The sequence below is a fragment of the Lepidochelys olivacea genome, assembly GCF_965140295.1.
Source record: "Lepidochelys olivacea isolate rLepOli2 genome assembly, chromosome: 13".
Taxonomy (NCBI): Eukaryota; Metazoa; Chordata; order Testudines; family Cheloniidae; genus Lepidochelys; species Lepidochelys olivacea.
The window spans coordinates 24,295,312-24,321,848 of record NC_140423.1 but is presented as its reverse complement, the minus strand read 5'-3'; the positions used below and the strand labels follow the sequence as shown (position 1 = coordinate 24,321,848).

Below are 26,537 nucleotides of genomic sequence, written 5' to 3'. Positions count from 1 at the left end.
GTCTTCTTTACACCCTGGGCCTTCTCTCACCACCATTTTAGAGAACCCTGAGATCTATATTGGAGAGGCTCTTTCACTATTTGAAGGAAAGCACCACAATGTTACATGTTATATTAAGGGTACATTTACAACAGGTTAATAAAGGATTACTAGGTGTTAAGCATGTTTCAGACATGGAACATGTTATAGATGCTTATAAGCACATCAGTAGGTGTTTGAGACTGGTCAGCAACCTATTGAACTGTGGCACAAACGATTTACAACAATTAATTCACCATATATTAAAGCACCTATTAATAATTAAATATGTAAGCTATTTATAAATATACTTTTAATATGAAATGCAACACCCACAATGCCCAAACACACAGGAAGCTATCAATACCCTGAAGGCTGAAAAAGTGCACAAGGGGCTTTCCGAAAAGAGTTGGGCACAAGCCACCTGGGTGTTAACACCATATTACCCAATACCTCATAGCGTACCTTTTACCTAATATGTCCTATAGAAAGTTGGTGTGCATGAAAAATGTATTGCAATCTAGAGTTTGGCATTTATCATTTGAAACTGTCAGAATTAGATTCTTCAAATGGGGAACTCCCAAGAATTCATGAGCAGCAGCTGCTGCATGTAACAACTGGTAAGTAGAATACTGAGACCATTGACCTTGTATGTACACACACAATGTCAAGTTGTCTAGTATTAGAAAAATCTCAAACAGTTTTTGATAGCCCCAACTCAGAATCAAGTACCTGCCATATGTAACAGACCTTTAAATGTTACCATATAAACATATAGGTTATCATACGCACTACTACTGGGGGGAAGGTCTACAGCTGATGGCTGAATGGGAAGACAATGAGCAATCTGGAAAGTCATTGTAACCTTTTAGCTCTTGTGTTAGACATCTCACCACCTGCTACAGACACAGATGTCAAGCAGCAGCATGCTTAATATTTAGAGCATTTGACTGGGAGCTAGGATTCGTGGGTTCTAATCTCAGGAATACCTCCAGTATACGGGGGAAATTGCTGCACCTTTGTGTGTGTCGGTTTCCGCATTTGTACAATGAGATCATCATTTAAAAGCACCAATAACTCCAGGTGAAAGGTGGTAGGTAGACAATGCAGGAGTGGAAAGGAGGTGTGTTTTTTTTGGGAGATGACTGGCTGAGTGTCTGAATAATTTTCTTTAATACTCATGGGATATTTGTTCTATTACTAACAGCATGTTAGAACGCCTAGAACCTTCAGTAGCCTTATTGGCTAATTAAATGTAAATACAAAGATTTGTTAATAATCAGTGCTTGTAAAATATTTTGAGAGCCTTAGATACAGGAGGAGTTAAATGAAATGTCAGTCATTATGATCATATAGATGTCTTCACCAAGCACAGAGTGGCCTGTTTCAGCAAGGCTTCCTCCCACAAACTCAAGCCAGAGTTGTGGCAAATGGATTTCTTTGGCTTCCTTCTTCCAGTCTATTGTGATAGTCATTTTAACATGAACCCTCCCTGTATAATTGTAGCGAGTTTATATAGGTCAAGATATTGACAATCTATAGTGTTGCAGCATGAAATACAAAAACTCTATGCATGGTGCACTGTTTTGTTTGTGTTCTGGAGAACAGTGGGTCCTTCCTAGTCTGGGAGTGATAGTCTGCGCCCTCCATTTTGACTAACTGAATCATACAGTGAGGTGCAAGCCCCTAAGTTTTGTTGGTTTACAGGCAGGGAAAACAATAAGCTTGCACCTGGTTGGTGAATGGTTGAAAGCATTGTCTTATTTGTTTCAAAAGTTCTCTTGTGGTGTCTTGCTATTCCATAGCAGATGCCAGGAAAAAAAAAATCCACCACAGTATTAGCAGTTGCTATTCAGGAGAGATCCAAAACTTGAGTAGCAGGGAGGTATAGCAAATAGTAAGCTAATGATGGGAAAGCTTTGGAAAACTCTGGTTGGCTTCAGGAGGTGTTTATCAAGTCCCTAACTTTCATAAATACTTAGTTCTTCTATAAAGCAAGATCCAAAACAAACAGCAGCCGTAAACATCTTAACCAGAATAGGGTGGCTGGTATGTTAACCCTTCTCTTTGCTTCTGTTGTGAGTCTTAACAATCATGTAAAGTCATGTGCCCATCAGCACTACAACAAGCAGGTCTCTCAACACCGTTCCTAGCTTTTCTTCACAATCTTTCTACCACATACTCTGGAGGAACTACAGGCCTTCCCCCTCCCACCCCCCCACCCCCAAAAAAAGGCACCAAGGCAAGAGTCTCTTAGTAAACCATTCATCTTGGATCACAGATTTATTGTATGGATTTGCAACACAGCCCATATTACAAACATTGTCTGGGAACATTTACAAGAATAAATAAGATGGACTCGCAGTCATAAAAAAAAAATTACACTTCACTATAATGTACAGTCAAAAAATATGTCTGATATTCATTGACTTGACATTATTTACCTTCCTTCTTTTAAGCCAGAAAGGAAAAAAACACTGAATGCACAGTGCTGAGTTTTTTAGTATTTTTTTTCATTTTTATTGTACCGTGCTTTATCTATCAAACATCCAAACTGTACAAGTGAGCTTTACTGGTAATCATGAGGACTGGGGGAAACCGCAACAGCAAAGAGATTTTAGCTCTCATGCAACACTACTCCCAGCCAGCAAACTAGTTGCATCCGGGGCATTGAAACTGGGTCAAGTGGCAACAACTCTGGTAAAGAACCTTTGAGTGAGGCCCATACATTTCAGTTTCAGCAGGATGGTGAACAGGTCAATGGGGAGGTGGATATAGTTTGCAAGAGTTGAACACAGTGAGATTGCAGCTAAATCTTTTGGCATAAAGGAGAGCAGCAGTGCTGGAGAAGTAAGAATGGCGGAGAAAGATGAGAGGGTAATGCCAGTTCTGTTTTGCATACACTACAGACATCACTTGATATTGTTCAAAGCTTTTAACATCACCATTTGCCTTGGGATGATTTTTAGAGTAGCTAAACTCATAAAAGTATGCTGAGTGATAGCAGGGCTCCCATATGCTTAATTCTCCATTCTGCAAACACAGCCCCTTCAGTAACTCCACATGAAAAACATGAGGCCTCCAGTCAGAAAACACTGGCTGATGGATATAACCAGCAAACAGTCCTCCATAGTGCTACACATTAGAGGTATATCTGCTATAGTATAAACAAATATTTGGTATAGTCTTAGGCCCTGATTCTGATCTCACACTGGTAACTTCCATTAACCACTACGCTGATGGAAATCCAGTGTACATGAGATCAGAATTGGTCCTAGCGAGTACACACTTCTATTTGGACCTCCCGTTCTGTTCCAAAAGCATGATACCGCTGGGGTGGGTAATGGTTATAAATACCAGATTTATAGAGGCCATGTGGTTCCCATTTTGGTGCATTTGATTCTTTTCTCCATATCAACCATTTGTTCTGTCAGGAAAGCCCCTACAATCACCAGCATTTATCATTCATTTTAGTGCAGAATCTTCCTATTCCCTCTCACATTAATAGTTTACATTACAAATGCAGCCATCTGGAATTCCCTGTGCGTAATGGTAAATCCAGGTCTTTCATTCTAGTGCGTAGTTTTCTGTTTCCAGAGGATCATTAAGGGTAATGTGAATCAAAGAATCTGCTAGATGCTTTGAGATGATGCAGAGGAGGGGGTACTGAGAACTGCAAGGCTTTTACAAACTGAAGGTGCTGCCAAAAGTTTCAGCTTGATGTGAAATTGTGGGTTAATCTTTGTAGTTTACACAGTACAATGGACGTTTTTTACAGAGAGAGGCAAATCTTCTAACTCAGCAAAGAAAGTCTCAAGACTAGGGGCCCTTTGATGTCAGCAAGGGTTTTGTCATTAACTTCAATGGCAGCAACATTTGGCCTTATGGTAAGAACATTATTTTGCTTAACTTGCTTTCTGGCCTCAGTGGGTTTTCACATTTGAGAGGTCCAAATTCTGACATATAAGAGCAGCTCCTCTGTTGAAACGTGCTGTGATCTAACATAGACCTACCCACATTCCTGTTTTAAATCATGGAAAATGTTACATTCTTCTAGTATATATGTATAAACTGGTAAAACCCTGGAACAGCAGGGCAAATTTTGATATGCTAGGTTAATAAATAGAGCATGGTGGTTGTTTCCAGTGGCACCCCCAATAACTGAAGCAGCCCACCATTGATGCTGCTGGCTTATAAACCTGGCCCTGTACCTGGAGAAAGAAGTACCAGGTTCTTTTGGAGATAAAACTTCAAGGAACAGGTGATACTTTTGTCTTGTTAAATGTATGTCAGGAATTTGTAGAAGACCAACATCTAAATAAATAACACACATGGGAATTAACAGGATCACTGTCACTGAGGTATTGAATGCCTAAAGTTTACCTTTTGATGAGCTGAGCACCCAACCTTGGCTAATGAATTGCGGGGGCGAGGGGGAGGAGAAGAGAGGCTGACAGCATTTTATTCTACCACATGCTCCGGGATCTTCTAGGAGACACAATATCCAAAGCCCTCTGGCAGCCGTTAGTGGGCTAATGCACAGCCAATAGCCATTCTGAGATTTGCATCTATGCAAAGTACCATTCATCAGATGGCCCATCTGCCTCCTTGTCATCCCCATCCACACACCCTCACACACAGCACATCTGTTCCAAACTAAAGAGACTGAAAGAACCCTTGGAAGTACAGCAGGCCCTCAGCAGGCTTCTGAGATGACCCTGGCAGTGTTTGAACTACTGTCTGTGGATACAGCACAGGGACATATCAATAGTAATTGTACCACAGGAATTTTACCACCAGATAATGCTGACCTCTTTAAATTAATTGCAAGGCAATTAAATTTTCCTGGGAGACAACTCACTTGTCTCCACCCTCCCACACCCGTATCCCATATATGAATACAGTGGTAACATGCATGCCTGGGAGAGCACTTGATCATGTTCTCAGTTTTACAAACAAGGATACTTCAAATTTCAAAGACCTCAGCTTGAGCACCCCTTCTTTTGTTTGTTTCGCGGTGTACTATCTCCCAAACCTTCTCCTCCTTCTGCTATGCCATGACCTCTCCATTTGGGCCCTGGGGTGGGGGTGGGGCTTCAAACATTGGGATTTGGTATAACCTGCATTCTTCTGATTTTAGCATGAACAGAGCAGCACATAATGTAAAGGGTTGTGTAGGAGAATAACACAGAGAAAGAACACAGTGAGAGTTTCCAGTTAAACATCTCTTTCCAGTGTTGTCTGTTTCTCCCACCCAACCTCCTGGAATAGAAATAATAATAGGCCACCCCTTCTGTTCCAAAAGCATGAAACATCAATGTTTGGGAAGGGTTCAAAATACCGTATTTATAGGGGCCTGGGTGGTCCCCAAAATTTCTATGTAACATTTTGTGTTTCATTTGGTCATTCTCTTTGAGGAACAGTGACAGCATTTGCTATTTTCGGTTCAGTTATATCTCTGAAGATATAAATTATCACTTCTAGCTGTCATTAGATATTAGATGTTGGTCTGTAAATCACATCTCCCTGTATCGATATGGGTGTACATTTGTGTGCGTACAAATGTACACACAATACATGGCTCAAAGAACTAAGATACGTTGAGTGCTGATGTTATGGGATATGTAAGAATGGCTTAGAGTACTGGGAACAGCCAGAGACTACAGCTTTTCTATAGATGCGAAAATCTTTTATTTGGCCGAATGGCTCATGCACACAGGACAAGGGGTAAATATTACAAACTTAAATGCTTAAAACTTGATTAGAGTGATACCCAGCAGAGCACTGAAAACTGGCTGGAACAAGGCATGGTGCAAGGAGACACTATGTTCCATATAGTTGTTCTATACAACTCTGTCAAAGCACTTCAGTCATGAACTAAAGCACTTCTTGTTATTCCAGTCCAAAGTTTCTCTTGAGCAGGGACAACTGATCATGTCAAATTGTGGACAAGAACGAGATCACCAAAATCACCTTTATTTGCTACCCAAGGACTCAGTTCTGTCATGCTTATTTACATATGTTACTCCTGTAAGTAGTCCCGCAGACTTCAACAGGACTACTCACCTGTGAGAGGTAGCATTGAATGTGAGTGAAGGTGGAGGAGTTGGGCCTTAAGTTAGAATTAGACGCCAAGGGCCATATTTTGGCCTCATTTACACTCCACTGGGCTTGCACTAGTGTACCTGAAGGCAGAATTTGTCCAGGGGTCTCCAAAGTGAGTTCAGTGGGACTACTTGTGTCTACTCATTGCGGTGGCAGCCTGATGACACTCGTTATTTGGCTGAATCCCACAAATGACATGGATGTGACAATGCACCCACGAATGGAGAAACTGTTCATGATTTGCCATGCATTTAGTGCTGCAGGTCCATATACACTATATAACGTGCGCTGTTCCACACCAAAAGAAATTTGAAAATAATAAATAATTGGCCCATGATCTAATTTTGAAGGTATTATGTGAAGGTAAAAAAAATTATGAGAAGACCGGCTGCTCTAATATACCTGCTTCTTTTTTTAAGGCCCCCCCGCCCCAATCCCCATAGAATCATAGAATATCAGGGTTGGAAGGGACCTCAGGAGGTCATCTAGTCCAACCCCTTGCTCAAAGCAGGACCGATCCCCAATTAAATCATCCCAGCCAGGGCTTTGTCAAGCCTGACCTTAAAAACTTCTAAGGAAGGAGATTCCACCACCTCCCTAGGTAACACATTCCAGTGTTTCACCACCCTCCTTGTGAAAAAAGTTTTTTCTAATATCCAACCTAAATCTCCCCCACTGCCACTTGAGACCATTACTCCTTGTTCTGTCATCTGCTACCACTGAGAACAGTCTAGAGCCATCCTCTTTGGAACCCCCTTTCAAGTAGTTGAAAGCAGCTATCAAATGCCCCCTCATTCTTCTCTTACGCAGACTAAGCATCCCCAGTTTCCTCAGCCTCTCCTCATAACTCATGTGTTCCAGTCCCCTAATCATTTTTGTAGCCCTCCGCTGGACTCTTTCCAATTTTTCCACATCCTTCTTGTAGTGTGGGGCCCAAAACTGGACACAGTACTCCAGATGAGGCCTCACCAGTGTCGAATAGAGGGGAACGATCACGTCCCTCGATCTGCTGGCTATGCCCCTACTTATACATCCCAAAATGCCATTGGCCTTCTTGGCAACAAGGGCACACTGCTGACTCATATCCAGCTTCTCGTCCACTGTAACCCCTAGGTCCTTTTCTGCAGAACTGCTGCCTAGCCATTCGGTCCCTAGTCTGTAGCGGTGCATTGGATTCTTCCGTCCTAAGTGCAGGACTCTGCACTTGTCCTTGTTGAACCTCATCAGATTTCTTTTGGCCCAATCCTCCAATTTGTCTAGGTCCCTCTGTATCCTATCCCTACCCTCCAGCATATCTACCTCTCCTCCTGGTTTAGTGTCATCTGCAAACTTGCTGAGGGTGCAATCCACACCATCCTCCAGATCATTTATGAAGATATTGAACCCCAGGACCGACCTTTGGGGCACTCCACTTGATACCGGCTGCCAACTAGACATGGAGCCATTGATCACTACCCATTGAGCCCGACAATCTAGCCAGCTTTCTACCCACCTTATAGTCCATTCATCCAGCCCATACTTCTTTAACTTGCTGGCAAGAATACTGTGGGAGACCGTGTCAAAAGCTTTGCTAAAGTCAAGGAACAACACGTCCACTGCTTTCCCTTCATCCACAGAGCCAGTTATCTCGTCACAGAAGGCAATTAGATCGAACCGCTCTGGGTTTGTCTATACAAACAGTTAATGCATGGCAAGCTAAGACCTAAAGCTACAGCTTATGAGTGTGTCATGCATTAACTGTCCATGTGGACCCTGCTACCTCACACTAAATGTTCCCTACTGTACTTTCATCTCCTCCTGTTTCAAAGCAGGGTAGATCAAAGTGCACGAGGGAACTTTTAGTGTGTGGTAGCAGGGTCGCCACATGCACCTAGCACACAGCATGCTGTTACACAGTAGATTCAAACCTCAGCTTGCTGTGCACTAACTGCTCATCTAAATAAACCCTTAGTCTCTTTCATCTACAGCAACTCATCTAGTTATCCCTTGGATTCTTTGCTTCAGTTATCTTCTGAGCAATTTATCCCACATATTAATTAGCCTTTGCATGAGTTCTTCCTATATCCTTAATTGCTCCTAGTTTCTTGAAGTTTAGATTATCACCAGGGCAGTATTGTGCCATCCATAAGCAGCACGCTATGGACATTGAGGAGCGGTTGTAAACTAGGATAAAGACTCGTCATTAGAATTGGTCAAATATTGTCAATACTAAATTTTCCTATTTTTCAAATGGATTCCTCAAATAAATTCCTCTAGTGTTTTTCAAAGAATCATAGAAATGTAGGACTGGAATGGACCTCAGGAGGCCATCTGGTCCATACCCCTGCATGGAGGCAGGATTAAGTATGCCTACACCATCCTTGACAGGTATGTGTCTAACCGGTTCTTAAAATCTCCAGTGATGGAGATTCCACAGCCTCCCTAGTAATGTGTTCCAGTGCTTAACTGTCCCTAGAGTTAAAAAGATTTTCCTGATCTCTAACCTGAATCTCCCTTGCTGCAAAGCCAATTACTTCTTGTCCTACCCTCAGTGAACATGGAAACCAATCGATCACCATCCCTCTTTTACACATTTGAAGACTTACGATGCCCCCCCAACCTTCTATTCTCTAAAGTGAACATGCCCAATTCTTTCAACTGTTTAAGTCATGCTTTCTAAATGTCCTATCAGTTTGTTGCTCTACTTTGGACTATCTCCCCTTTCTCCACATTTTTCTTGAATATGGTGCCCAAAACGTGAACAGTACTCCTGCTGGGGCTTCGCCAGTGCCACACAGAGCAGAATTACCACCTGTATCTTATATATTACACTAATACATCCCAGAATAGGATTTGCCTTTTTCACAACAGCATCACACTATTGTCACACTGTCTACTACACCCCCCAGATCCTGTTCTGTGCTACTGTTGCCTTGCCTTGCCTAGTTATTTCCCAGTTTTGTATGTGTGCATTTGATTTTTCCTTGCTAATTACAGTACTTTGCACTTGTCTTTATTGAATTTTATCTTGCTGATTTCAGCCCAATTTTCCAATTTATCAAAATAATTTTGAATTCTTATCCTTGTCTCCAAAGTGCTAGTAACCCCTCCAAGGTTGGTGACATCTGCAAATTTTATAAGGCTACCCTCCACTCCATCATCCAAGTCATCAGTGAAAGTACTGAATAGTACTGTACCCAGGACAGATCCTTGCAGCACCCCACTAGAGTTTCACAGTGAACCACTGAGGACTACTCCTTGAGAACGGTCTTTCAACCAGTTATGCACCCATCCTATAGTAGTTATATTTAGTCCATATTTCCCTAGCTTGCTTATGAGAATGTCATTGGGGACTATATCAAAAGCCTTACTAAAGGCAATCCTTTTCAGGATTGATAAAGCCTCTGTTAGCTCAGTTCAAAGCTTCTGTTTTTCTCCAAGAAGAATAAACCAACTCCGATAACCTTAACTCATATTTACATTCTTCTAACCTGGTGGTATCTTTTTTGCTGTGTGCTGCACTCTCTAAGGCAGCAATAGCTTCCTATGGTATGGTGACCAGGACTGCATACACTATTTCAAATAGGATTTAATAAGCAACTTTATGCTCTACCTTGGCTGGTAGTGTTTCATCCCCCTGTCCCTCTATACAATTCCCGTCACCTCTTTTATCTATTTAGATTGAGTCATGTGTTGAGTGCCAAGTCAATGAACTCAAACCTGTACCTTTGAGGCCTTACACAACTCTGCTCCCACCTATGCTCTGTGCTCAAGTCTGACACCTACTTCTCTCCACCCAAGCCTCCTTTGTAGCTGCTATTTTTTTCTATTTATCCACTTTCTTTCATGCTACCCCTAAGCCTGAAGCTGCCCCCGCTTCTCACATTCCTGTTTATCTTCCTTTCTGCCACTGACACAGATCTTATTGCCCACCTTTCTGCCCCTTTTTGTTTGAACTGTTATCCAGTGTGTCCTATTTCTGATTCAGACAGAGACCTTAATTGCTAGTATGTTCTTGTGAATTTCCACGTACAACTATAGCACACACACTGAACACTAGGTGACGTTTTCAAGATCATAACTTCATTGTAAGCAGTGATGGGGTCTTAAGAAAACTTACGTTATGAAAGGGCTAACAAAATAATAATAATAATAAAACCAAACCAACAAACACACAATCAAGGCCCCCGAACAGGAATAATTCAAGGAAGAGAAAGCAATTCTTTTTAAACAGCCTGGCTGAAGATGAGTGAACTGTGTTCAAACACACAGCACTTTTTCTTTGCAAGGGATCTGATTCCCTTTAACTTTCTGGACTGAATGAACCGACACCGAGGCAACGTCCACACTGCAACTCTTACAACAGTGCGGCTGTGGTGCTGTAGCCATGCCACCGTAAGGCGTGCTGTGTTGCCGCTCTTTATTGCCAGGCGAGAGCTCTCCTGGAGACAAAATAAAACCACCCCCAACGAGGGGCCATACGTCGTGGACAGGAGCACGTCTCCCGCTGACGAAGCGCTGGCCACACTGGCGCTTTTCGTCGCTAAAACTTTGGTCGTTCAGAGGGGTGTTTTTTCACGCCCCCCGAGCGACAAAAGTTTTAGCGGTGAAGGTGCCAATTTAGACAAAGCCCAGCTTCATTTTGGCAGTTGGAGAAAAATCCTGGCCTGCTGTGTGGTGCTTCCTTTCCTCCTCCGTGCACGTAGAAGTTAGCAGCACACTTGTTGCACCACATAGTTACAACATGCGCTACCTGTCACCTAACCACTCATTTTCATACCTGCCTGTTCAGTCCCTGCCCAACAGTTTCTCCACTCTTCTTAGTGTCTTTCAGGATTCTGTGCATGGAGTGTGGCAAAAAGAGAAGTTCTGTTTTCATCAAATGGCACGCACGCACGAAACATTCCTCTACAGTTACACGACATCATCTTGGGTTTTTGTTGCAAACAATAGAAGGAACCAGCCCAAAAAGGGCACAAGGGAATGGGTGTGGGTGGACACAGGTATTGTACAGCATGCAGGATACATTAGGGACAAAATTGGACTTACTTGCTACCTTATTTCAGGACACTCACTTGTAAAGACAAGCCTAAAATCCAAAGTCTCTTGATAACGTGGGAGATCTAAAGAGTGGCAACTACGCAAGGGTGCCTTCTGAACTAAGATACATGGTAATATATTTTTAAAGAAAAATAATACTGATTCATAGATTCTAAGGCCAGAAAGAGCCCTGGTGATCATCGAGTCTGGCCACAGAACTTTCCCCAAAATAATTCTCTTTGAACTACAGCAAATCCAATCATGATTTAAAAATGGCCAGCGATGGAAAACCCACCATACCTTGGGTAAATTGTTCTAATGGTTAATTACCTTCACTGTTAAAAATTTACACTTTATTTCCAGTCTGAATTTGTATAACATCACCTTCCAGCCATTGGACTGTGTTATATCTTTGTCTGCTTGATTGTCAAAGGTATAATGCAATCCAGTGACTGAAAGCTGAAGTTAGACATAGTTACACTGCTTTCCACATGTGGAAAATCAATGCGACAGAGGGTCAAACCACAGGCTCTGGGGTTGAAGGATCTGGGTACTGACAAAAGGGTGGGAAAACTATGTTGAAGGATGAGGAGTTACAGTTTTGTTAAACTCTTTTCTTCAGTCAAGCTTTGATGGAAAGTCTAGATTTTAAAAAGTCTGCATTTCCCAGAATCTAGCCAAATGCAGCCACCTTATCTCTGCTGTCTTAAGATAGATAGCCAAATAAATAAAAATCCTGAATACTGAAAGATCTGGTTCATCAAAATCAATTTACACTCTGAGATTAAAATCCAACCTTTTTCTGATTAACCAGTTAACACACTTTTCTATAGCTACAAAGAGATAAGACTGGGCTACAGGATAAGGCAATACATACCCAGGGCTTGTTTCAAAGAATTAATGGAAATTTTAATGCAGAAATTTTTGCAGAGCAAAGCAAATACCTTTTTGCTCGTGATGTAAAGTTTCCTGTGCTGCTGAAACATTTTTCTTACCTTTTCACAAACCCAGCAAACAACAAACTAGTTTTGTGTTTAATGTGCATAACCTTTCATACAGCCTGAATGGGCTACCATTTAGAAATCTCATGGCCTGGAGAGTTGAATAATCACGCAATTAGGTCTGATTGTACAACAGTTTGGGAACAGACAGCATAGAAACCTTAGTCAATCCCCAAATTAAAATCATACGGTGGCTGTGTCTACAATGCACAGTTAACCCAGGTGCGAGCATCCCCACTACAAAGATCTGCCCATGCTAGTGTGTCCTCGCTTCTTCTGCACTCGCCCATGTGTGCCTGGAGGCATATCCCATGTTATTTGTTTTGAGATGCTCTAAGATTCCTTCCAAGTCAACTGCGGAAGAACTTTCTGTCCTTGGGGAGGAATTGTGGGCAGGGCATTGGAGGGCTATCAGCACACAAGTGATTTAACCTCCATCCTCACTGCAAAGTGATCAGGTTCTGGATAGAGTTAAAGAGGACCCTGCACTCTAATCCACATCCCCAGCTGGGTCAGCTAGCCTGGATTTAAAGCCTTTCCATAATCAGGTCAGAGGTTTTCCTGTGTGGATGGTGGGGAGAGGGGCTGGGCTAAAACTCAGGTAAAAACCCAGAATAATGCTGCATTAGAGACATACGCTTAGATTGTAAACTCGGAGGAAGGGATTATCTTTCTGTTCTGTGTCTGTACCTGGCACAATGAGAGCCTGGTCCATGACTAGGTCTCCTAGGTCCTACAGAAATATAAATAATAATTATCTAGAGTATATCATCATCATCAACATATCTACTCTATGCTCTTCTTTGTAAAGAGACACTGCACCCCAGCAAATGCTTGAAAAATGTGGTAAAAAATCACCGGACTTACAAACCAAATGCAACTGGTTTGGTGGAGGGTTTGTTTGATCAAATGGCTGTGAAACCCTGTTTTTTTTTAAAATGATTTTCTTCACCAGCCGGGACACTAACATGAATCAGAGAGATGGAACCAGTTCACGCACAGTCTTGGACGTCAAGCAGGATCTGGAAGGAAAAGCTTGTGTAGCAGTAGTTGGTGCAGCGAATCCATGAACAGCTTCCCAGTTCCACCACCTAGTCTTATGTCTAGGGAGAACAGGAGGCAGGGGAAGAGAATGTCAACTTCTTGTTGATAGCATTTTCGCTGGCAAAAAATAGGTCAGGTGGATTAATTGTAACCCAAAGTCTCACATGTTCCCTGTGGTTCTCTCATTTTTCCAAATGGCTGATGCATGAAATTCAAAAATTAAAGGGTGGGATTTGAGAACAGAAAAAGGAGCTGTTTAAAAGACAGAACATCCAGTATTTTTTTCCTTTGTATCAAGGAGAGCAAAAACACACATCCAAAGTGGTAGAGAAGAGGTTGGAGGGGATTAGAAAGCAGAGTCTTCCAGCCCGTCTCCTGTTTAGCCAATTTGTATGCTAGGTTATTTAAGAAGCGGTAGATGCTCCGAAAGAAAGCAGGCAGCAGCAAACACAGGGATCACCTCGTCCTCCCAATGGCATTGAGGTCAGTATACTCTGTCCCTTGCTTCAATGTGGAGAGTCTGGCCCTCCCCACACCCATTACTGCCTTTTAGTGTGGGAAAAAAAGTGTTCTCCAGACTTGGGGGTCTGGAATCCAGTAGGCCCCCCTCTCTGCTAGGCTAAAACGAACACAAGTATTCCAGTGCAACCTCGTATACAAATTTATATTGTTCCTGAAAGAGAAAGAAAAAGCCAGTGGTAAAATGGTAGCAATGAGCTCTTAACAGCCTGATTCTGCAAGGTGCCGAGAATCTTTCATTCCCATTTCCACTCCACTTGGCATGATCGGGCTCCAAGAGTTAAACGTTTAATAACTTGTAGACCCAATTGCACATCTCTAGCACTGGCAAGAGGAGAAAAAGGGTGCAAAGTCACTGGAAGAAAAAGACACACCCATACAGTCACGACACTGAATATTCATCATTTCATGCTTGTCCTTACTGCAACTCTCACACACACCTGAGGGAAATCATTCACTCTAATTGACTGATCTAATTTAATTCATATTGGGCAGTACCCAAAAGTACTTTTAAAAAAAAAAAACTAATTCTTTACTCACTGCACCATACAGAGGTGTGTAAGGGAGGGACACATACCAGTGACTCCACCATATTGGATTTGTTATTCCGTAATGTCTTCACTATGTGGAACACGTCAATGATATTTTGCTGCTGAATCATTTCGCACACGCTGCAGATGGCACAGAAGGTGCCACTGCGGCCACCGCCATTCCTAGGCATGGAAGAAAAGAGGCAGTTTATAAAGGGATGCAGGGGACTGGCGCATGGAGGCAAGCACCCTGCAAAGAGCAGTGCTTTCCCAGATGCAAAAGCATGCATCGCTGGAGGTACCACGTGCAGGCCCCCTGCAGGCAGGAAGCTTCAGAGGGTTTTAAGATGAGCAAGACAACAGTCTAGAGATTAGAATATAGGAATGTGACTTGAAAGACACTGTCAAACTTAGTGACCGTGGGCAAGTCACTTCACCTCCCTGTGCCTCAGTTTTCTCATGTATAAAACCATAATAATACAGAAGTCACTTGTAATCTTGTGAGGCTTTATTCATTAAAGTCTCTACATGGGTTTTTTAGACACTCGAATGGAAAGGGTTATACAAGAATTAACTAATAAACATTGCACTGACCATCATGGACCAGTCTTGCCACCTTTATGATGTATGCTCAAAACTATTCAGTATCTAATCAATTCATTGTAACCAATCATTATTTGTATTACAATAGTGCATCGAGACCCCAATCAGGATTGGGGCCCCTGAACAGACAAAAGTACACAGTCCCTGTTCAAAGGATCAATAGAGGGCTTCAAGTGGAGATCCCAATGCTACAAGCAGCAGTGGTTTTGTGACCACTCCCTATTTATGGTGGAAATAGTGGCACATGGTACCACAATTCATCACAGTACTTAACTTCACTTGTGTCTTGATTGCAATTTAACCTAATTTTCCCAGCTCAGGTATGGGCTGCCCATCTGATTTCCACATCTGTAAGTAATTCTTTTTGCCCTGCATCATAGGATAGGAAGTATTCCCAGCCATACTTACAGGCAGTGGACAACAGTGCGTCCATCTCTCCCATCGTACTGCTCCTGCCATTTCTCTAGCCGTCTGACCACCTTCAGGAGCGAGCGTTTGGACGGAGGGGTGTCCCGATATGCTGGCCAGCCAATGTACTGCAAATGCTGTACTATACGATATCCATCCTGGGGCTAAAACAAATCATTATCCACTTCCATTATACAATCAGAAAGGTCATGAGGAAGAGCAGGGGTATGCGAGGGGGTAGTGGTCACAGGTTACGTATGCATTGTTTAACATCACCAAAATATATAATTATTCCTACTAATCAGCATATAAGTTAATAACAACAACATGAGTGCAACTAAGCTACAGGCCAGAAGGAAGCACATTGCAGCTAGGTGCAAGGCCTTCATCTCTTTCCAAAGAAAGAAAAATATATCCAGAGAATTAGGGTGGTTTCAGGTTTTGAGGAAAAGGAAGATTTTTGTGGAGAGGCTTTAGTTGAGACTACTAAAAGGCCCAGGAGGGAATGAGGCTCTGAAAATAACTGTTTTTATTCAGGAATACAGTCATCTCATGGTGGAAGAATGAATAACATATCTACTCTCTTTCCCTCCCGCCTGTTTCGGAGGTTGGTGATACCATACGGAGAGGAGACAAAGCAGTCATTCAAAAAAACCAATGGGGGAAAAGAGCTGGTATAAGATCCTCATGGTGATTTTACCAGTAGCACAGACCAGCCCACAACTGCCTCTTTAATGGCATAACCAAGTTGTTCCGTAAGCTCAGACTCAGAGGCGGATACATGGGGCACAGGGATCATTTACAAAGGCCAGTTGGCATCTCCATTTCTAACAGCGAGAGGAACAGAAAATATGGGGATAGTACCTAACTGAGTGGGAAATCTGTTCTGAAACAACAAAACAAATACGAAGGTTATCCACTGTAGCAGTGCAATAACCGTGCTTCAGTCCATTGTACAAATAACCCTGGTTTGTGAGCACTGTTGGGGATGTTTTCCCCCACCTGTAGGGTTGGGGCTAATGGACGCTGAGTGAAAAGATTTTATAAAGATGACAGTTCCTTATTAATAGGGGCACATTGGCAACTGGGAACCCCAAAAGTTTAGCCAAGCAACACTGCATCTAACTTCAGAGATAGGAGCAACTATACCCTTCAGCATAAATGGTTGCCAGAGAAGGAGTGGAGATAACAATATCCTAGTTTAGCTAACAGAATTAATGATGATTTTACATTGACTGCTAATTGATTAAGGTAACGTGCAGGTAACGTGCCCTCCAGGACATACAGAGAACACTTTCCAGTTAAGGACAGAACTCCAGTTCACATTATTCACCTTGTGATTTTACTGAGAAGTCTTCTACCTCCTGGAGAGGGGTGCAGCTATAATATTCCACCTGTGGCAGCAAGAAAATCCTGCAATGGAATTTCTACCCGGCCTTGGGATTTGGTGGCATCCCTGCTCCTTGTCTCTTTGAGCAAGTATTTGACAGAACATGACCAATGAATGAATAAATGGATCATCTGGAATGTCACTGATCTTACCCTGGCCATGTTGCAGATACGGAATATCCTATTGATGATATCCTCATCAATGTCTGCTGAAACAAACTCCACCTGGATTGGACCATAACAACAGGACGTTTTCTCTGGCCAGTACTGCATGCAGAGCTAGTCAAGGTGCAAGAGAAATAGAAAGCAGATCACGTACAGGCTAGGAAACTATCAATCCTCTCTTCTTCTAACCCCACACCCAGTTCAGGAACTGTACTCTAGACACAGCATTTCAGAAGATATGGAAGCCCTGGCCTTTAAAGTGGCTGGCAGATAAAGTTTCTACAGGAGTATAGATTTAAAAGGAGTGTTAAGAGAGTAGTGTCTGTGAGTGAATTTAATATGAAGCACAGAGGTTTTATATTGTGAGTTAATGAGAAAACACTCAATACCAAGAAGATTAATCTTAGTTCATAGAATCATAGAATATCAGAGTTGGAAGGGACCTCAGGAGGTCATCTCGTCCAACCCCCTGCTCAAAGCAGGACCAATCCCCAACTAAATCATCCCAGCCAGGGCTTTGTCAAGCCTGACCTTAAAAACCTCAAAAGAAGGAGATTCCACCACCTCAACCCAAGTGGAACTTTTATTTCTCTGTGCAGCCAACTTTTTTATATTCTGAGTTTACTAGTAACTAGGGAGGGGGCAAACCAGATTGGTTTAAAATCTCACACATCTCACACCTCACATTAAATCACAGCTGAACTTTTTATGTGTTGTGTTTTTGTTTTCTTTTTAAAGCTAGGATATCTTTAAAAAATTGCACACCTTTGTACTTGATGGTTTTGGCTGAATTCAGAAGTCCCAAAATACTGCAAGACAGACTACGATCAGGATATCTGCAACCTGGCTGGAACTAGGTAGTTCCAAAAATCTTGTGAGAAATCTCATTAGAAAGCCTTTATTGTGAAGATATTTAGCTACGGGTTTAAACTAGGAAAGTTTGAAAATCTGTGATAAGTATTAGAACTTCTGGAGGCTCATCTGAATTGGAACCTCTTCAGGATCAATCATCACTACCAGCCACCCTGGCGTGAGTGCATGCCTGTTGCATCAGAGTTGAGCTCTCTCTGTATCTTCATGCATAGGGACCTGAAACTGGTGGGGCCACCTTTACATGCCTTGCTGTTTTCTGTGAGAGGAAAAAGCAAGCCAGGATTTTGATAAGCCATTCATCATCTGAAGGCTGGCTTTACTCTATCTCCATACTTTCAAATGGGTTCTGAGTTCTTCTCCCAAAGCATTTGTTCTAGTAAGACAGTCAGATCTGGGCTGAACAAATGGTTCAGGGAGCAAAACTCAGGGCACAGAAGATGAAGTGAAAAAGTACTCCCCTACCGCTATGTTACAAACTTGGTTTCCATAAAGTAAGGCCTCAGAAGTCAATACATTCACATTTGTGCACTTTTTGCATTTGAGTTCTCAGACTAGCCATTTACATCCACATTGGGTATGATACCCCATTCATACAAACCAATACTGGATCTGTGTGCAACTGCACAAGCAAAGGTAGGTATACAAATGCACGGACAAAACTATGGATGGAATTACAGCTTTCACTTTTTGAAGATCACACCTGTATAGTTTTGCACTATGTCAATATATAAATTATTAATATATAACGATTGACTATTGGACATCCTCATTTCAACATATAGGAGCTGTGAGAGTTGCCACCCATCTGGGATCCTGCATTATCAACCCAACCAGCGAAGAGTGTTTCTGTCTTGCCAGGATGGCCATAGAATTGTTGAAGCTTCTGCAGAATGGTTCTGGGATGTTGTAATGTCATCATCACACCACATGCTGGTCTTCATAATTACATTTTAAAAGTACTAGTCTCTCTGATAAAATGGTGATGATTGTAGCATAAATGCTTAGATTAGATAACTATGGACAGATAGATAAGTACAATGATTTACAAAGATAGTGTGGTGAGCGCAACATCCTGATACAATTGATTTTTCCTTGCAGAAATCTCACTCTCTTAAGTGATATAAAACTAATTCCTTGTGCTGATGGCTTACAAGATATGTAACTTTAAAACCATCATTGTTTCCTTGGTCTAGCAGTGTTCTTTTGGCACTGGTCCAGGCCTTAGTTTGGCAGACACCAGACCTCAGGACAGTGTAATTTTCAGTTTATAATTAATCACCAAATCACCCCCCCACCCCCCTTCCCTTAAAGTACTTCAAGGAAAAGCAAAGCATGATATAGCATTGCTGGTGAAAGGTGGTCAGCAAAAATACTGGAGTTCTAATGCTGGAGGATTTCATTTTTTCAGACTCTAAATGTAAAATAACTATGAACAGAGGTTTCGTATTTCCAGAGAATGTGCAGGACAGTTTCTTTCCAGTTTGTTGGGCAACCAACAAGATTAAAAACTACTATGGATTCATTCCCAGGACATAAAAGCATGTTTGATGAGTCAGATAGAACATAATGAGTCCTGAGGGACCAGGGATCCTAGAAAAATCGTATTTGAGATTTCAGACACTTAGGACTCCGAAAACTGATCAAACCAACAGCTTGGTCTTTAGAAAGGCTGAACTGGGGGCACTTTAATGCAGAGAGGAGCAGAAGTGAATCAGATCCCACATCATTCATTCTGCCTGGAGAATCCCCCTGATGAGCATGTGATTGGTTTTTCCATTAGCACTAATAAAGGCAGCATCATAACTGCTGCCTTCAAGGGGGAAATATTTTGCAAAGAGTGAGGAGCAGATGAAGAATTAAGTTATAAAGTGCAAAGTGCCCGAGGCCACTTCCGCTGTTTAACAAGAACTACAATGGGTGAAGTAGCAATGTCATACAGCAAATTTCCTGCACAATGTATGATCTCTCATCCCTTTCTGATGCTACCCATCATGAGATTGACTGCAAATGCCAGTGCAGTAGCAAGAGTAACCACTCTTCACCTTGCAAGCTCTAGTACTGAAAATTATTTTCGGCCTGCCAACCAACTAAACAATTTATAAAAAAGGAAAAAAAAATAAATTGTGCAGTAAGTATCCACTTCCCTCCTTCCCTTTTTGCTGACCGTAAATCAGTTTCTCATAATGAGTCATCGTTCAAAAGCTTTGGTGTTTCACTTTGATTAAAGCACCCAAAACATCAGGTGCTTCTCCACAATCTCATGCAAATTATCCAAACTTCCCAACTCTGCAAAACTGGACTGGAGATCTCAAGAAAAAAGGATCTGTCATATGATTTCACAAATGTCCTACTGCCAGTCACCTGGCAATACCACAAGAACAGGCTTGTTAAGAGTGTTTTAGCATTTACAGGTCCGGTCGCGGGTGGAAAGCAATGGGCAAAGATGAAGAACAATGTGTACAAGTATTGAACTAGGCTCTTCTGAACCACAAAGTTTAGCTTGAGTTTTGGCAGGAGTGGCGGAAGCACCCTAAAAGTGCTTGTGTGGGGGGACCCACAGATGCCCGAACCGTGGCCCTGCCCCCCAGTGCCGTGCCGCCCCCTAAGGCTCCCTTCTCACTGCCCTGTCTCCCCGAGCCCCTGCCCCCTCTGCTCCTGAGGCCCTGCTCCCATGTTGCCTCTTCCCCCAAAGACCCTGCCTCCGTTTGCTCCTCTCTACCCCCTCCCCCTGTTGTTCATCCTTATGGCTGGTAAAACGTGCCCTCCCACTTTAAAAAGTGTGTGTGGGGTGAGGGCGGCATGACCTCCCTCTCACCCTCCCCTTCCTGTTCTGGCATTCCTGGTTTTGGGTGAAGATTCACTCTGGATTGTACTTACAGTTGTTCACCCATTCCTATGCAGTTTCCCTTTTTCCTCACAACTTTTCTGCCTGTTTTGAATAGCAACTGGGGGTACCCAAAGCTCCTTTGACCTGTGAATAAGGCTGCTTGACTGAGCTATTAGAAATCCACCTACCTGTGCAGCATCCATCTCGTTCAGCATCACTATGGAGGAGCAGTTGTAATCAAACACCAGCCTCCAGAAATCTGGTACAGTGTTGGGTAAAGGGTGCTGGGTAACAATAAAGGCAGCAGGTTGCTTGTGGCTCTAACAAAAGAAGAAGATTAGTTAAAAAAATCAATCCACTTTTATTCAGCTGATTATTAAACCTGGGAGGCTAAGGCTATGCAATCTGAGCTATTTAACTAGATTATACAAATCAGACACCCTCTCCTTGTTAACACTGTGCCATGAATGAAGCCCTCATAATGGGATCCTTTTGCTCCCAATGAACACATTTCATTAGAGAAGTGGCACAAGAACAGGAATTGTGCAAATAAATTATTTACGTTTTGGGAGTCAGCAAGTAACAATAATATTAATTAAAATGAAGAAAGATAACTGCTGGAAGCAGAACGTTTCTTCTTTTTGCGGCAGTAGACTCTAAGGACCAGTCAGGTCCTCACTGATTTTGTTTCCTGGAAGCGGAAAACTAGAGTTTGCACATTCAGATTTGAGAGCATCCACTCAGGGACGGAATGTGGGGACTGTTCTGAGCACTAGGCTCTGGAGCGCTCTTCCTGACTCTGTTCTGGGACTTTTGTGCAAGTCACTTGACCTCAGCATGTGTAAAATGGTTAGAATGATACTTCCCTCCCTCTGAAGAGTGTTGAGAGGCTTAATGGATGTTCGTTAAGTACTTTGAGATCACAGGATGAAAGGCGATTACAAATGCAAACTACTATTCCTCTTTGGGCGCCGCAGACAGTGCTTAGGTAAATCCATAAACTATAGGATTTTGCCTACTGCCTCTCAGGGAGATGGAGAGATGGTCTCCCCTTGGAGTAGGCAGCGTCTTCACTAAGTGCTATAGTGGCACAGCTGCGGTGTAAGTGTAGACAAGCCCTCAGTCTCTTGTGGGGGCTGGATGAGCCATCGTTCCACCAAGTGTGTGTGTGGGGGGAGGGCAGGGGAGGAGGTAGAGAGAAGAGTAAAAGAAGAGAGAGCTTTCCTGAAGTTACAGACATGGAATGGATCCTCTTCTTTCTCGGTGTCTACATTTCATGACCCAGGAACATGGGCAGGGGCAAGCCTATGCCTTGTTGATTTGGGTAGGGGTTGTAAAGCCAGTTTGCAGCTTATGGTATTGGAGAGACCAGACCACCAGAGGCAAGAGCAGTCAAAAAAGCAGGGGATAGAGTGTGGGAATTTATTTGTATGCTAACTAAGTCTAAAAATGATGCAACAGTTTCACATTCTGCTATCCTAAATAGCACAGATCCCTTCCATTCTCTCTTTTGTGGAGGTTGCTGCTAGAACTGCATGCTGGACACAAAACAGCTTCTGCTTAGTGAAGAAGCAAGCCCCCCATTCTCTCACTCTCTGCTATTAGATAATGGAGATGTGTCTTCGATGACAGTGTCTCCAATTCATTTGGACAAAACTGGATATTGTGTCTGATCCCATTTCTAGGCTTGTTTTGTGCCAGAGCAAGCCCATAGATTGTACCACCGGTTGTACAATCCATTCAACTTAACAGCTGTTAGAAGACAGGTCCATTTGATGGAGGTTTGAAGATGGGAAACTGTGGTGCTGGTGGGGCAAATTAATAAATTGCACCCCCTCCACCCATCCTGGGTAGAGATGGGGAGTCAGTGTTAGCCCCATTTCACAGTTGAGGAAACCAAAGCACAGAGACATTAAGTAGTTATTCAGGAAGCTTGGGGCAGAGCAGGGAGTACGACGAAGGTCTATTGATTCCAAGTCCTCTGCCTGAACCACAAGACTGTGACAACTTCTTAAAGGTCTGAGTTTGAGACTTGGGCATGGTCCCTTGCTTCTGTACTAGGCCAGATTTGGGCCCATTCTCTAACACAGTGGCATGTCTGATAGATCCTTATTTTCAAAGAAGTTGGAGGTTCGTGCCTCCAGAACTCAATCAGCAATCCATTCCAAGGATAACGTCACCCCTTCTACCAAGATAAACATTCAACATTACCCCAGCGATTGGATTTTTTTTCTCCCCCAGTTGGAGGAAAGTTGCTGCCACCTTGTGATAATACACAGAGCATGCTGAAACTCAGATGAGAGGGAAAATAATAATGGAGGCACTTGCAACAGATACCCATGGGAAATGACTGATGGGAGAAGTAAAAATGAGCAGCACTGAGATCATGTGACCTCTCTTAGAGCAAGGAAGGTAGCCTGCCAGGCTTCACAACACATGGAAAGAACTAGTGACTCATATAAAGGCAAGATGGGATGGATTGGCTATTCTAGGTGCAACATTGACAAACCAGAAGCCAGCTTCTGCCAAGGCTTTAGGCCTCAGCTCAGCACTGACAAATTCATTGCTGGAAACCAGTCTGTTTCCCCTGTGTGTTGGTATGGTTAAGATGGGGATTGGATTTATAATAATGTGTTTAGACTTTATGAAATGCTGTAAATTGTAAATCTCACCTATAAATCTTTATCACATGCTATAAGGTAATATTTAAGTTTTTTACCTTACAACTATCAAAAAAATATTTGCCCTGAAACTGTCAACTGTCAGAAGGGATCATCTCCTGCTCATTAAGAAGGCTATCAACTAAATGGGCCATTGTGAGACATCACAAAGACTGTTAATTGCCCCTTGACATCCATGAAGAGGTTACATGCAAAAAGGCTCATCCCATCAGCCTGAATTCTAGAAGAAGGAAATAAAGGCTGGCGAACAAGAACATTTTTCATTTCTTTTTTGCTGTTTGGATCCTGACAGAACCACTCCAGACAGTGACACTAGGATTCATGATGTGTTTAAGACTACACACAATAGGCTAGTGAAGAAAGGAAGGAATTCCACCCCAAGGTTCCATCTCCCCCAGGAAAAAACATTAGTGATAAGGGATTCTGGATGTTTCAGGCTGCGTTTATCCCAAGAGCACTGACTTGCTCTCTCTGTAAAGTGGTAAATAAAGAAAGGGAAAAAACATCAGCTGAATGGATTGATTTCAATGGCAGATGAAACAATTTGTTTACATGAAATAGTGCATTGGCATAAAAGGTGCCACAGAAATGCAAGATGTTGTTATGTTTTAGGTGTTGGCATGGGGGGCCCTTGACATCAGACAACTGCAAAACCAGAGCAAAACCCATTGTGGTTCTGCAGATTTGCCACATTCTCAACTTAACCCCTTAAAAGACAGGAACATCACTATCCAAAACAAAAACAAAACCCCAAACCAACTCCCTATGTTTGTTGGAAGAAATGACACCTTGTGTCAGATTTACAAATACTCCGATAGCAATGTCCTTTCCAGGCACCCCTGCCCAAAGGTCTCTGGGTAACTTAGCAAATGGAAACCATCACTATTATTTACAATAAAGAAGTGACCTGCCCAACTAGATTCTACTGGGCAAAGAAAGTGAGGGGGAGAGAGAAAACAGCCCCAGACACAGGTTTACAACAACCTCACGCAGGCCCTTAGGCTCTGACATGTGGGGCACATCTGATTCCTCTGCCAACACTCTTCCCTCTATATGCTCAGATCAAAGGGTTGTTGGGTTCCCAGCGCATTGCAACTTTTTTTTTTAAATACTGTTGCCTATGCAGCTTCTCCACCCGCCTGCCTACCCCTTCATGAGAGCACCCCAGGCTTTTCTCCCCTGAGCCCATCAGTCAAGAAAGATCTCTGCCAAGGAAACGTGAAGGCATCAAAAATGTCCTCAGAACACCACTGATGCATTCCTGCACGTTTATGAACGTGCAGAGGCGCTGGCTTCCTCCGGGCCCCGGGGGTGCTCAATCCCCTGCTCCGCCCCAGGCCCCGCCCCCACCCAATGCCTTCCCTCAAGCCTCCACCCCCTCCCTGCCTCTTTCCCCCATCCCATCCCACTCCTTCTCCCAAGCCCCCACCCTTGCCCCGCCTTTTACTGCCCCACCTCTTCCCGCCCAGTTTGGCCCCCTCCCCCAAGCGCGTCCCATCCCCTCTTCAGTGCCTCCCTCCCAGCACCTCCTGCATGCCGGGAGGCACTGGAGTGGGCGGGAGGCACTGGGAGGGAGGGGGAGGAGTTGATCGGTGAGGCCAGCAGCAGACAGGAGGCACTGGGTGGGAGGGGAGGAGCAGGCTGCCGGTGGGTGCTCAGCACCCAATAATTTTTTTTCCATGGGACAATCAGCATGGTGCTGCTCTAGTTGCAAAATATCAGCAAAAGGAACCCCGAAAAACAAGCATAGCTTGTGTATGACCGATTTCTCACAAGCATGGAAATGAACTGATGCCTAACAAACCTGACACAAATTGAGACTGGTGCCATTGCTAACAGTGCCTGTAGGTTGTGCTTACATCCATGAGTGCAGCGTTGATGTAGTTGCTTGATTCGCCATCCACAGAGATAAGGAAAGGGAGGCACCGGTCCAAGGGCAGCACATCCATGCAGCGATTTTTGTCATGGTTTCTTGGCAAGAGGCCAATGCTGCAGTCTTCTGGCCGAACACGCGGCGTCACAATGTTGAGGGTCTGTAATTGGAGGACAGAGAGGTACAGGCAAAGCCTCTTAGAGTTCCAAAAGGGACGCCCTTAAACATCGAGTACAGATACTCAACATGCTCTGTAGCCTTTACTTTCAATTTTGAAAAGACTCACAAAGCTGAGATCCGGATGTGAAGCTTCCCCAAGTATGGAGCTGTTTGGATGCAGGACTTTAGATTCACCCTTGGGTGAATACCATCTGGTCCTGGTGACTTACTACTTTTTAATTGATCAATTTGTTCTAAAATCTCCTCCACTGACACATCAATTTGGGGCAGTACTTCAGATTCCACTCCCCATCCCCCCCGCAAAAAAAAAACTAGTTCTGACATGGGTATCTCCCCAACATCCCCTGCAGTGAGGACTGATACAAAGAATTCTCTGCAATGGCTTTGTCTTCCTTGAGTGTCCTTTTAACACCTTTGTCATCTAGTGGCTCCACTGTGTGTTTGGCAGGTTTCCTGCTTCTGATGTTCATCTTCACAATTAACCATCCAATTCTAAGACACCAGATCAGGTTTAATGGCACTTTTCTGTTTTCTCATTTAGATTACAGTTGCTGTCATGGTTACAGGGCTGGACACACTTCTGACCCACTGTCTGAGTGTACCCCCACTGGTGTCAGGCCTTGTGCCTTTACCTTCCCTGGGGCTGGAATCGTGATTCTCACACCTATCTGTCATCCTGGACTATGGTATTCTGTTAGTGCTTACCCAACAGGTCCAGCTAGGTTCAGAACCTGCAAGTCTTCCCTGCAGGTCCAAATGGGTTTGGAACCGTGGTTCTTTGCCTGGGCAGTCAATGACCAGTGGTGAATATAGTGAATAGACAGCCTTCTTAAATCAGAATATTGTTTTATCTTAACAGTAGCAATAAAGTGTAACATAAGTGAACAAGGATTATAAAGCAACAAAAAGTCTACATGCGTGTTGATATTAGCTAGGGTCTGGCCATCCTCTGGTAGAGACCTGAAGCAGGTCTCTCTTTCCTAGGCACCCCTAATGTCTGGGTCTGGGGGTCAGTCTTTTCCACTTAGCTGTCTCTCACCCTGCTGGAGGGAGTATCTCCTTTTAAACCTAGACAACGTCTTTATTCTCCGGTGTTCTCAACCTTCCCCTCTGCTGTCAAACTAGTCCCGTGAGCTCAGTAGGGGGTTGAAGGGAGAACACCAAAGTGGATGCCTCTTGCACTATTTTCTTAAGTGTTGGTAGGTGGATGGCTATGAGAAGCTATAGTTCTTCTTCCTGCTTGCATGCAGACAACCTTTTCTTAAACTCCCTTCTGACTATCAAACAAACTTCCAGAAGACA

At 43.2% G+C, this 26,537-nt stretch overlaps 1 protein-coding gene across 1 annotated transcript in view; it reads right to left on the bottom strand.

Annotated features, from left to right (window-relative positions):
• Positions 1-13,459: 13,459 nt before the first annotated feature.
• PTPRT (protein tyrosine phosphatase receptor type T) overlaps positions 13,460-26,537 on the bottom strand; it is a 740,652-nt gene continuing 727,574 nt past the window's right edge. Inside the window, exons 28-33 of the mRNA XM_084646178.1 lie at positions 25,042-25,215; positions 20,690-20,821; positions 16,790-16,915; positions 15,248-15,411; positions 14,284-14,419; positions 13,460-13,860 (exon numbers count right to left, since the gene is read on the bottom strand). Of these exons, the coding sequence (XP_084502304.1) occupies positions 13,807-13,860; positions 14,284-14,419; positions 15,248-15,411; positions 16,790-16,915; positions 20,690-20,821; positions 25,042-25,215 (786 nt within the window). The 3' untranslated portion in view covers positions 13,460-13,806. The remainder of the gene's footprint in view (positions 13,861-14,283; positions 14,420-15,247; positions 15,412-16,789; positions 16,916-20,689; positions 20,822-25,041; positions 25,216-26,537) is intronic.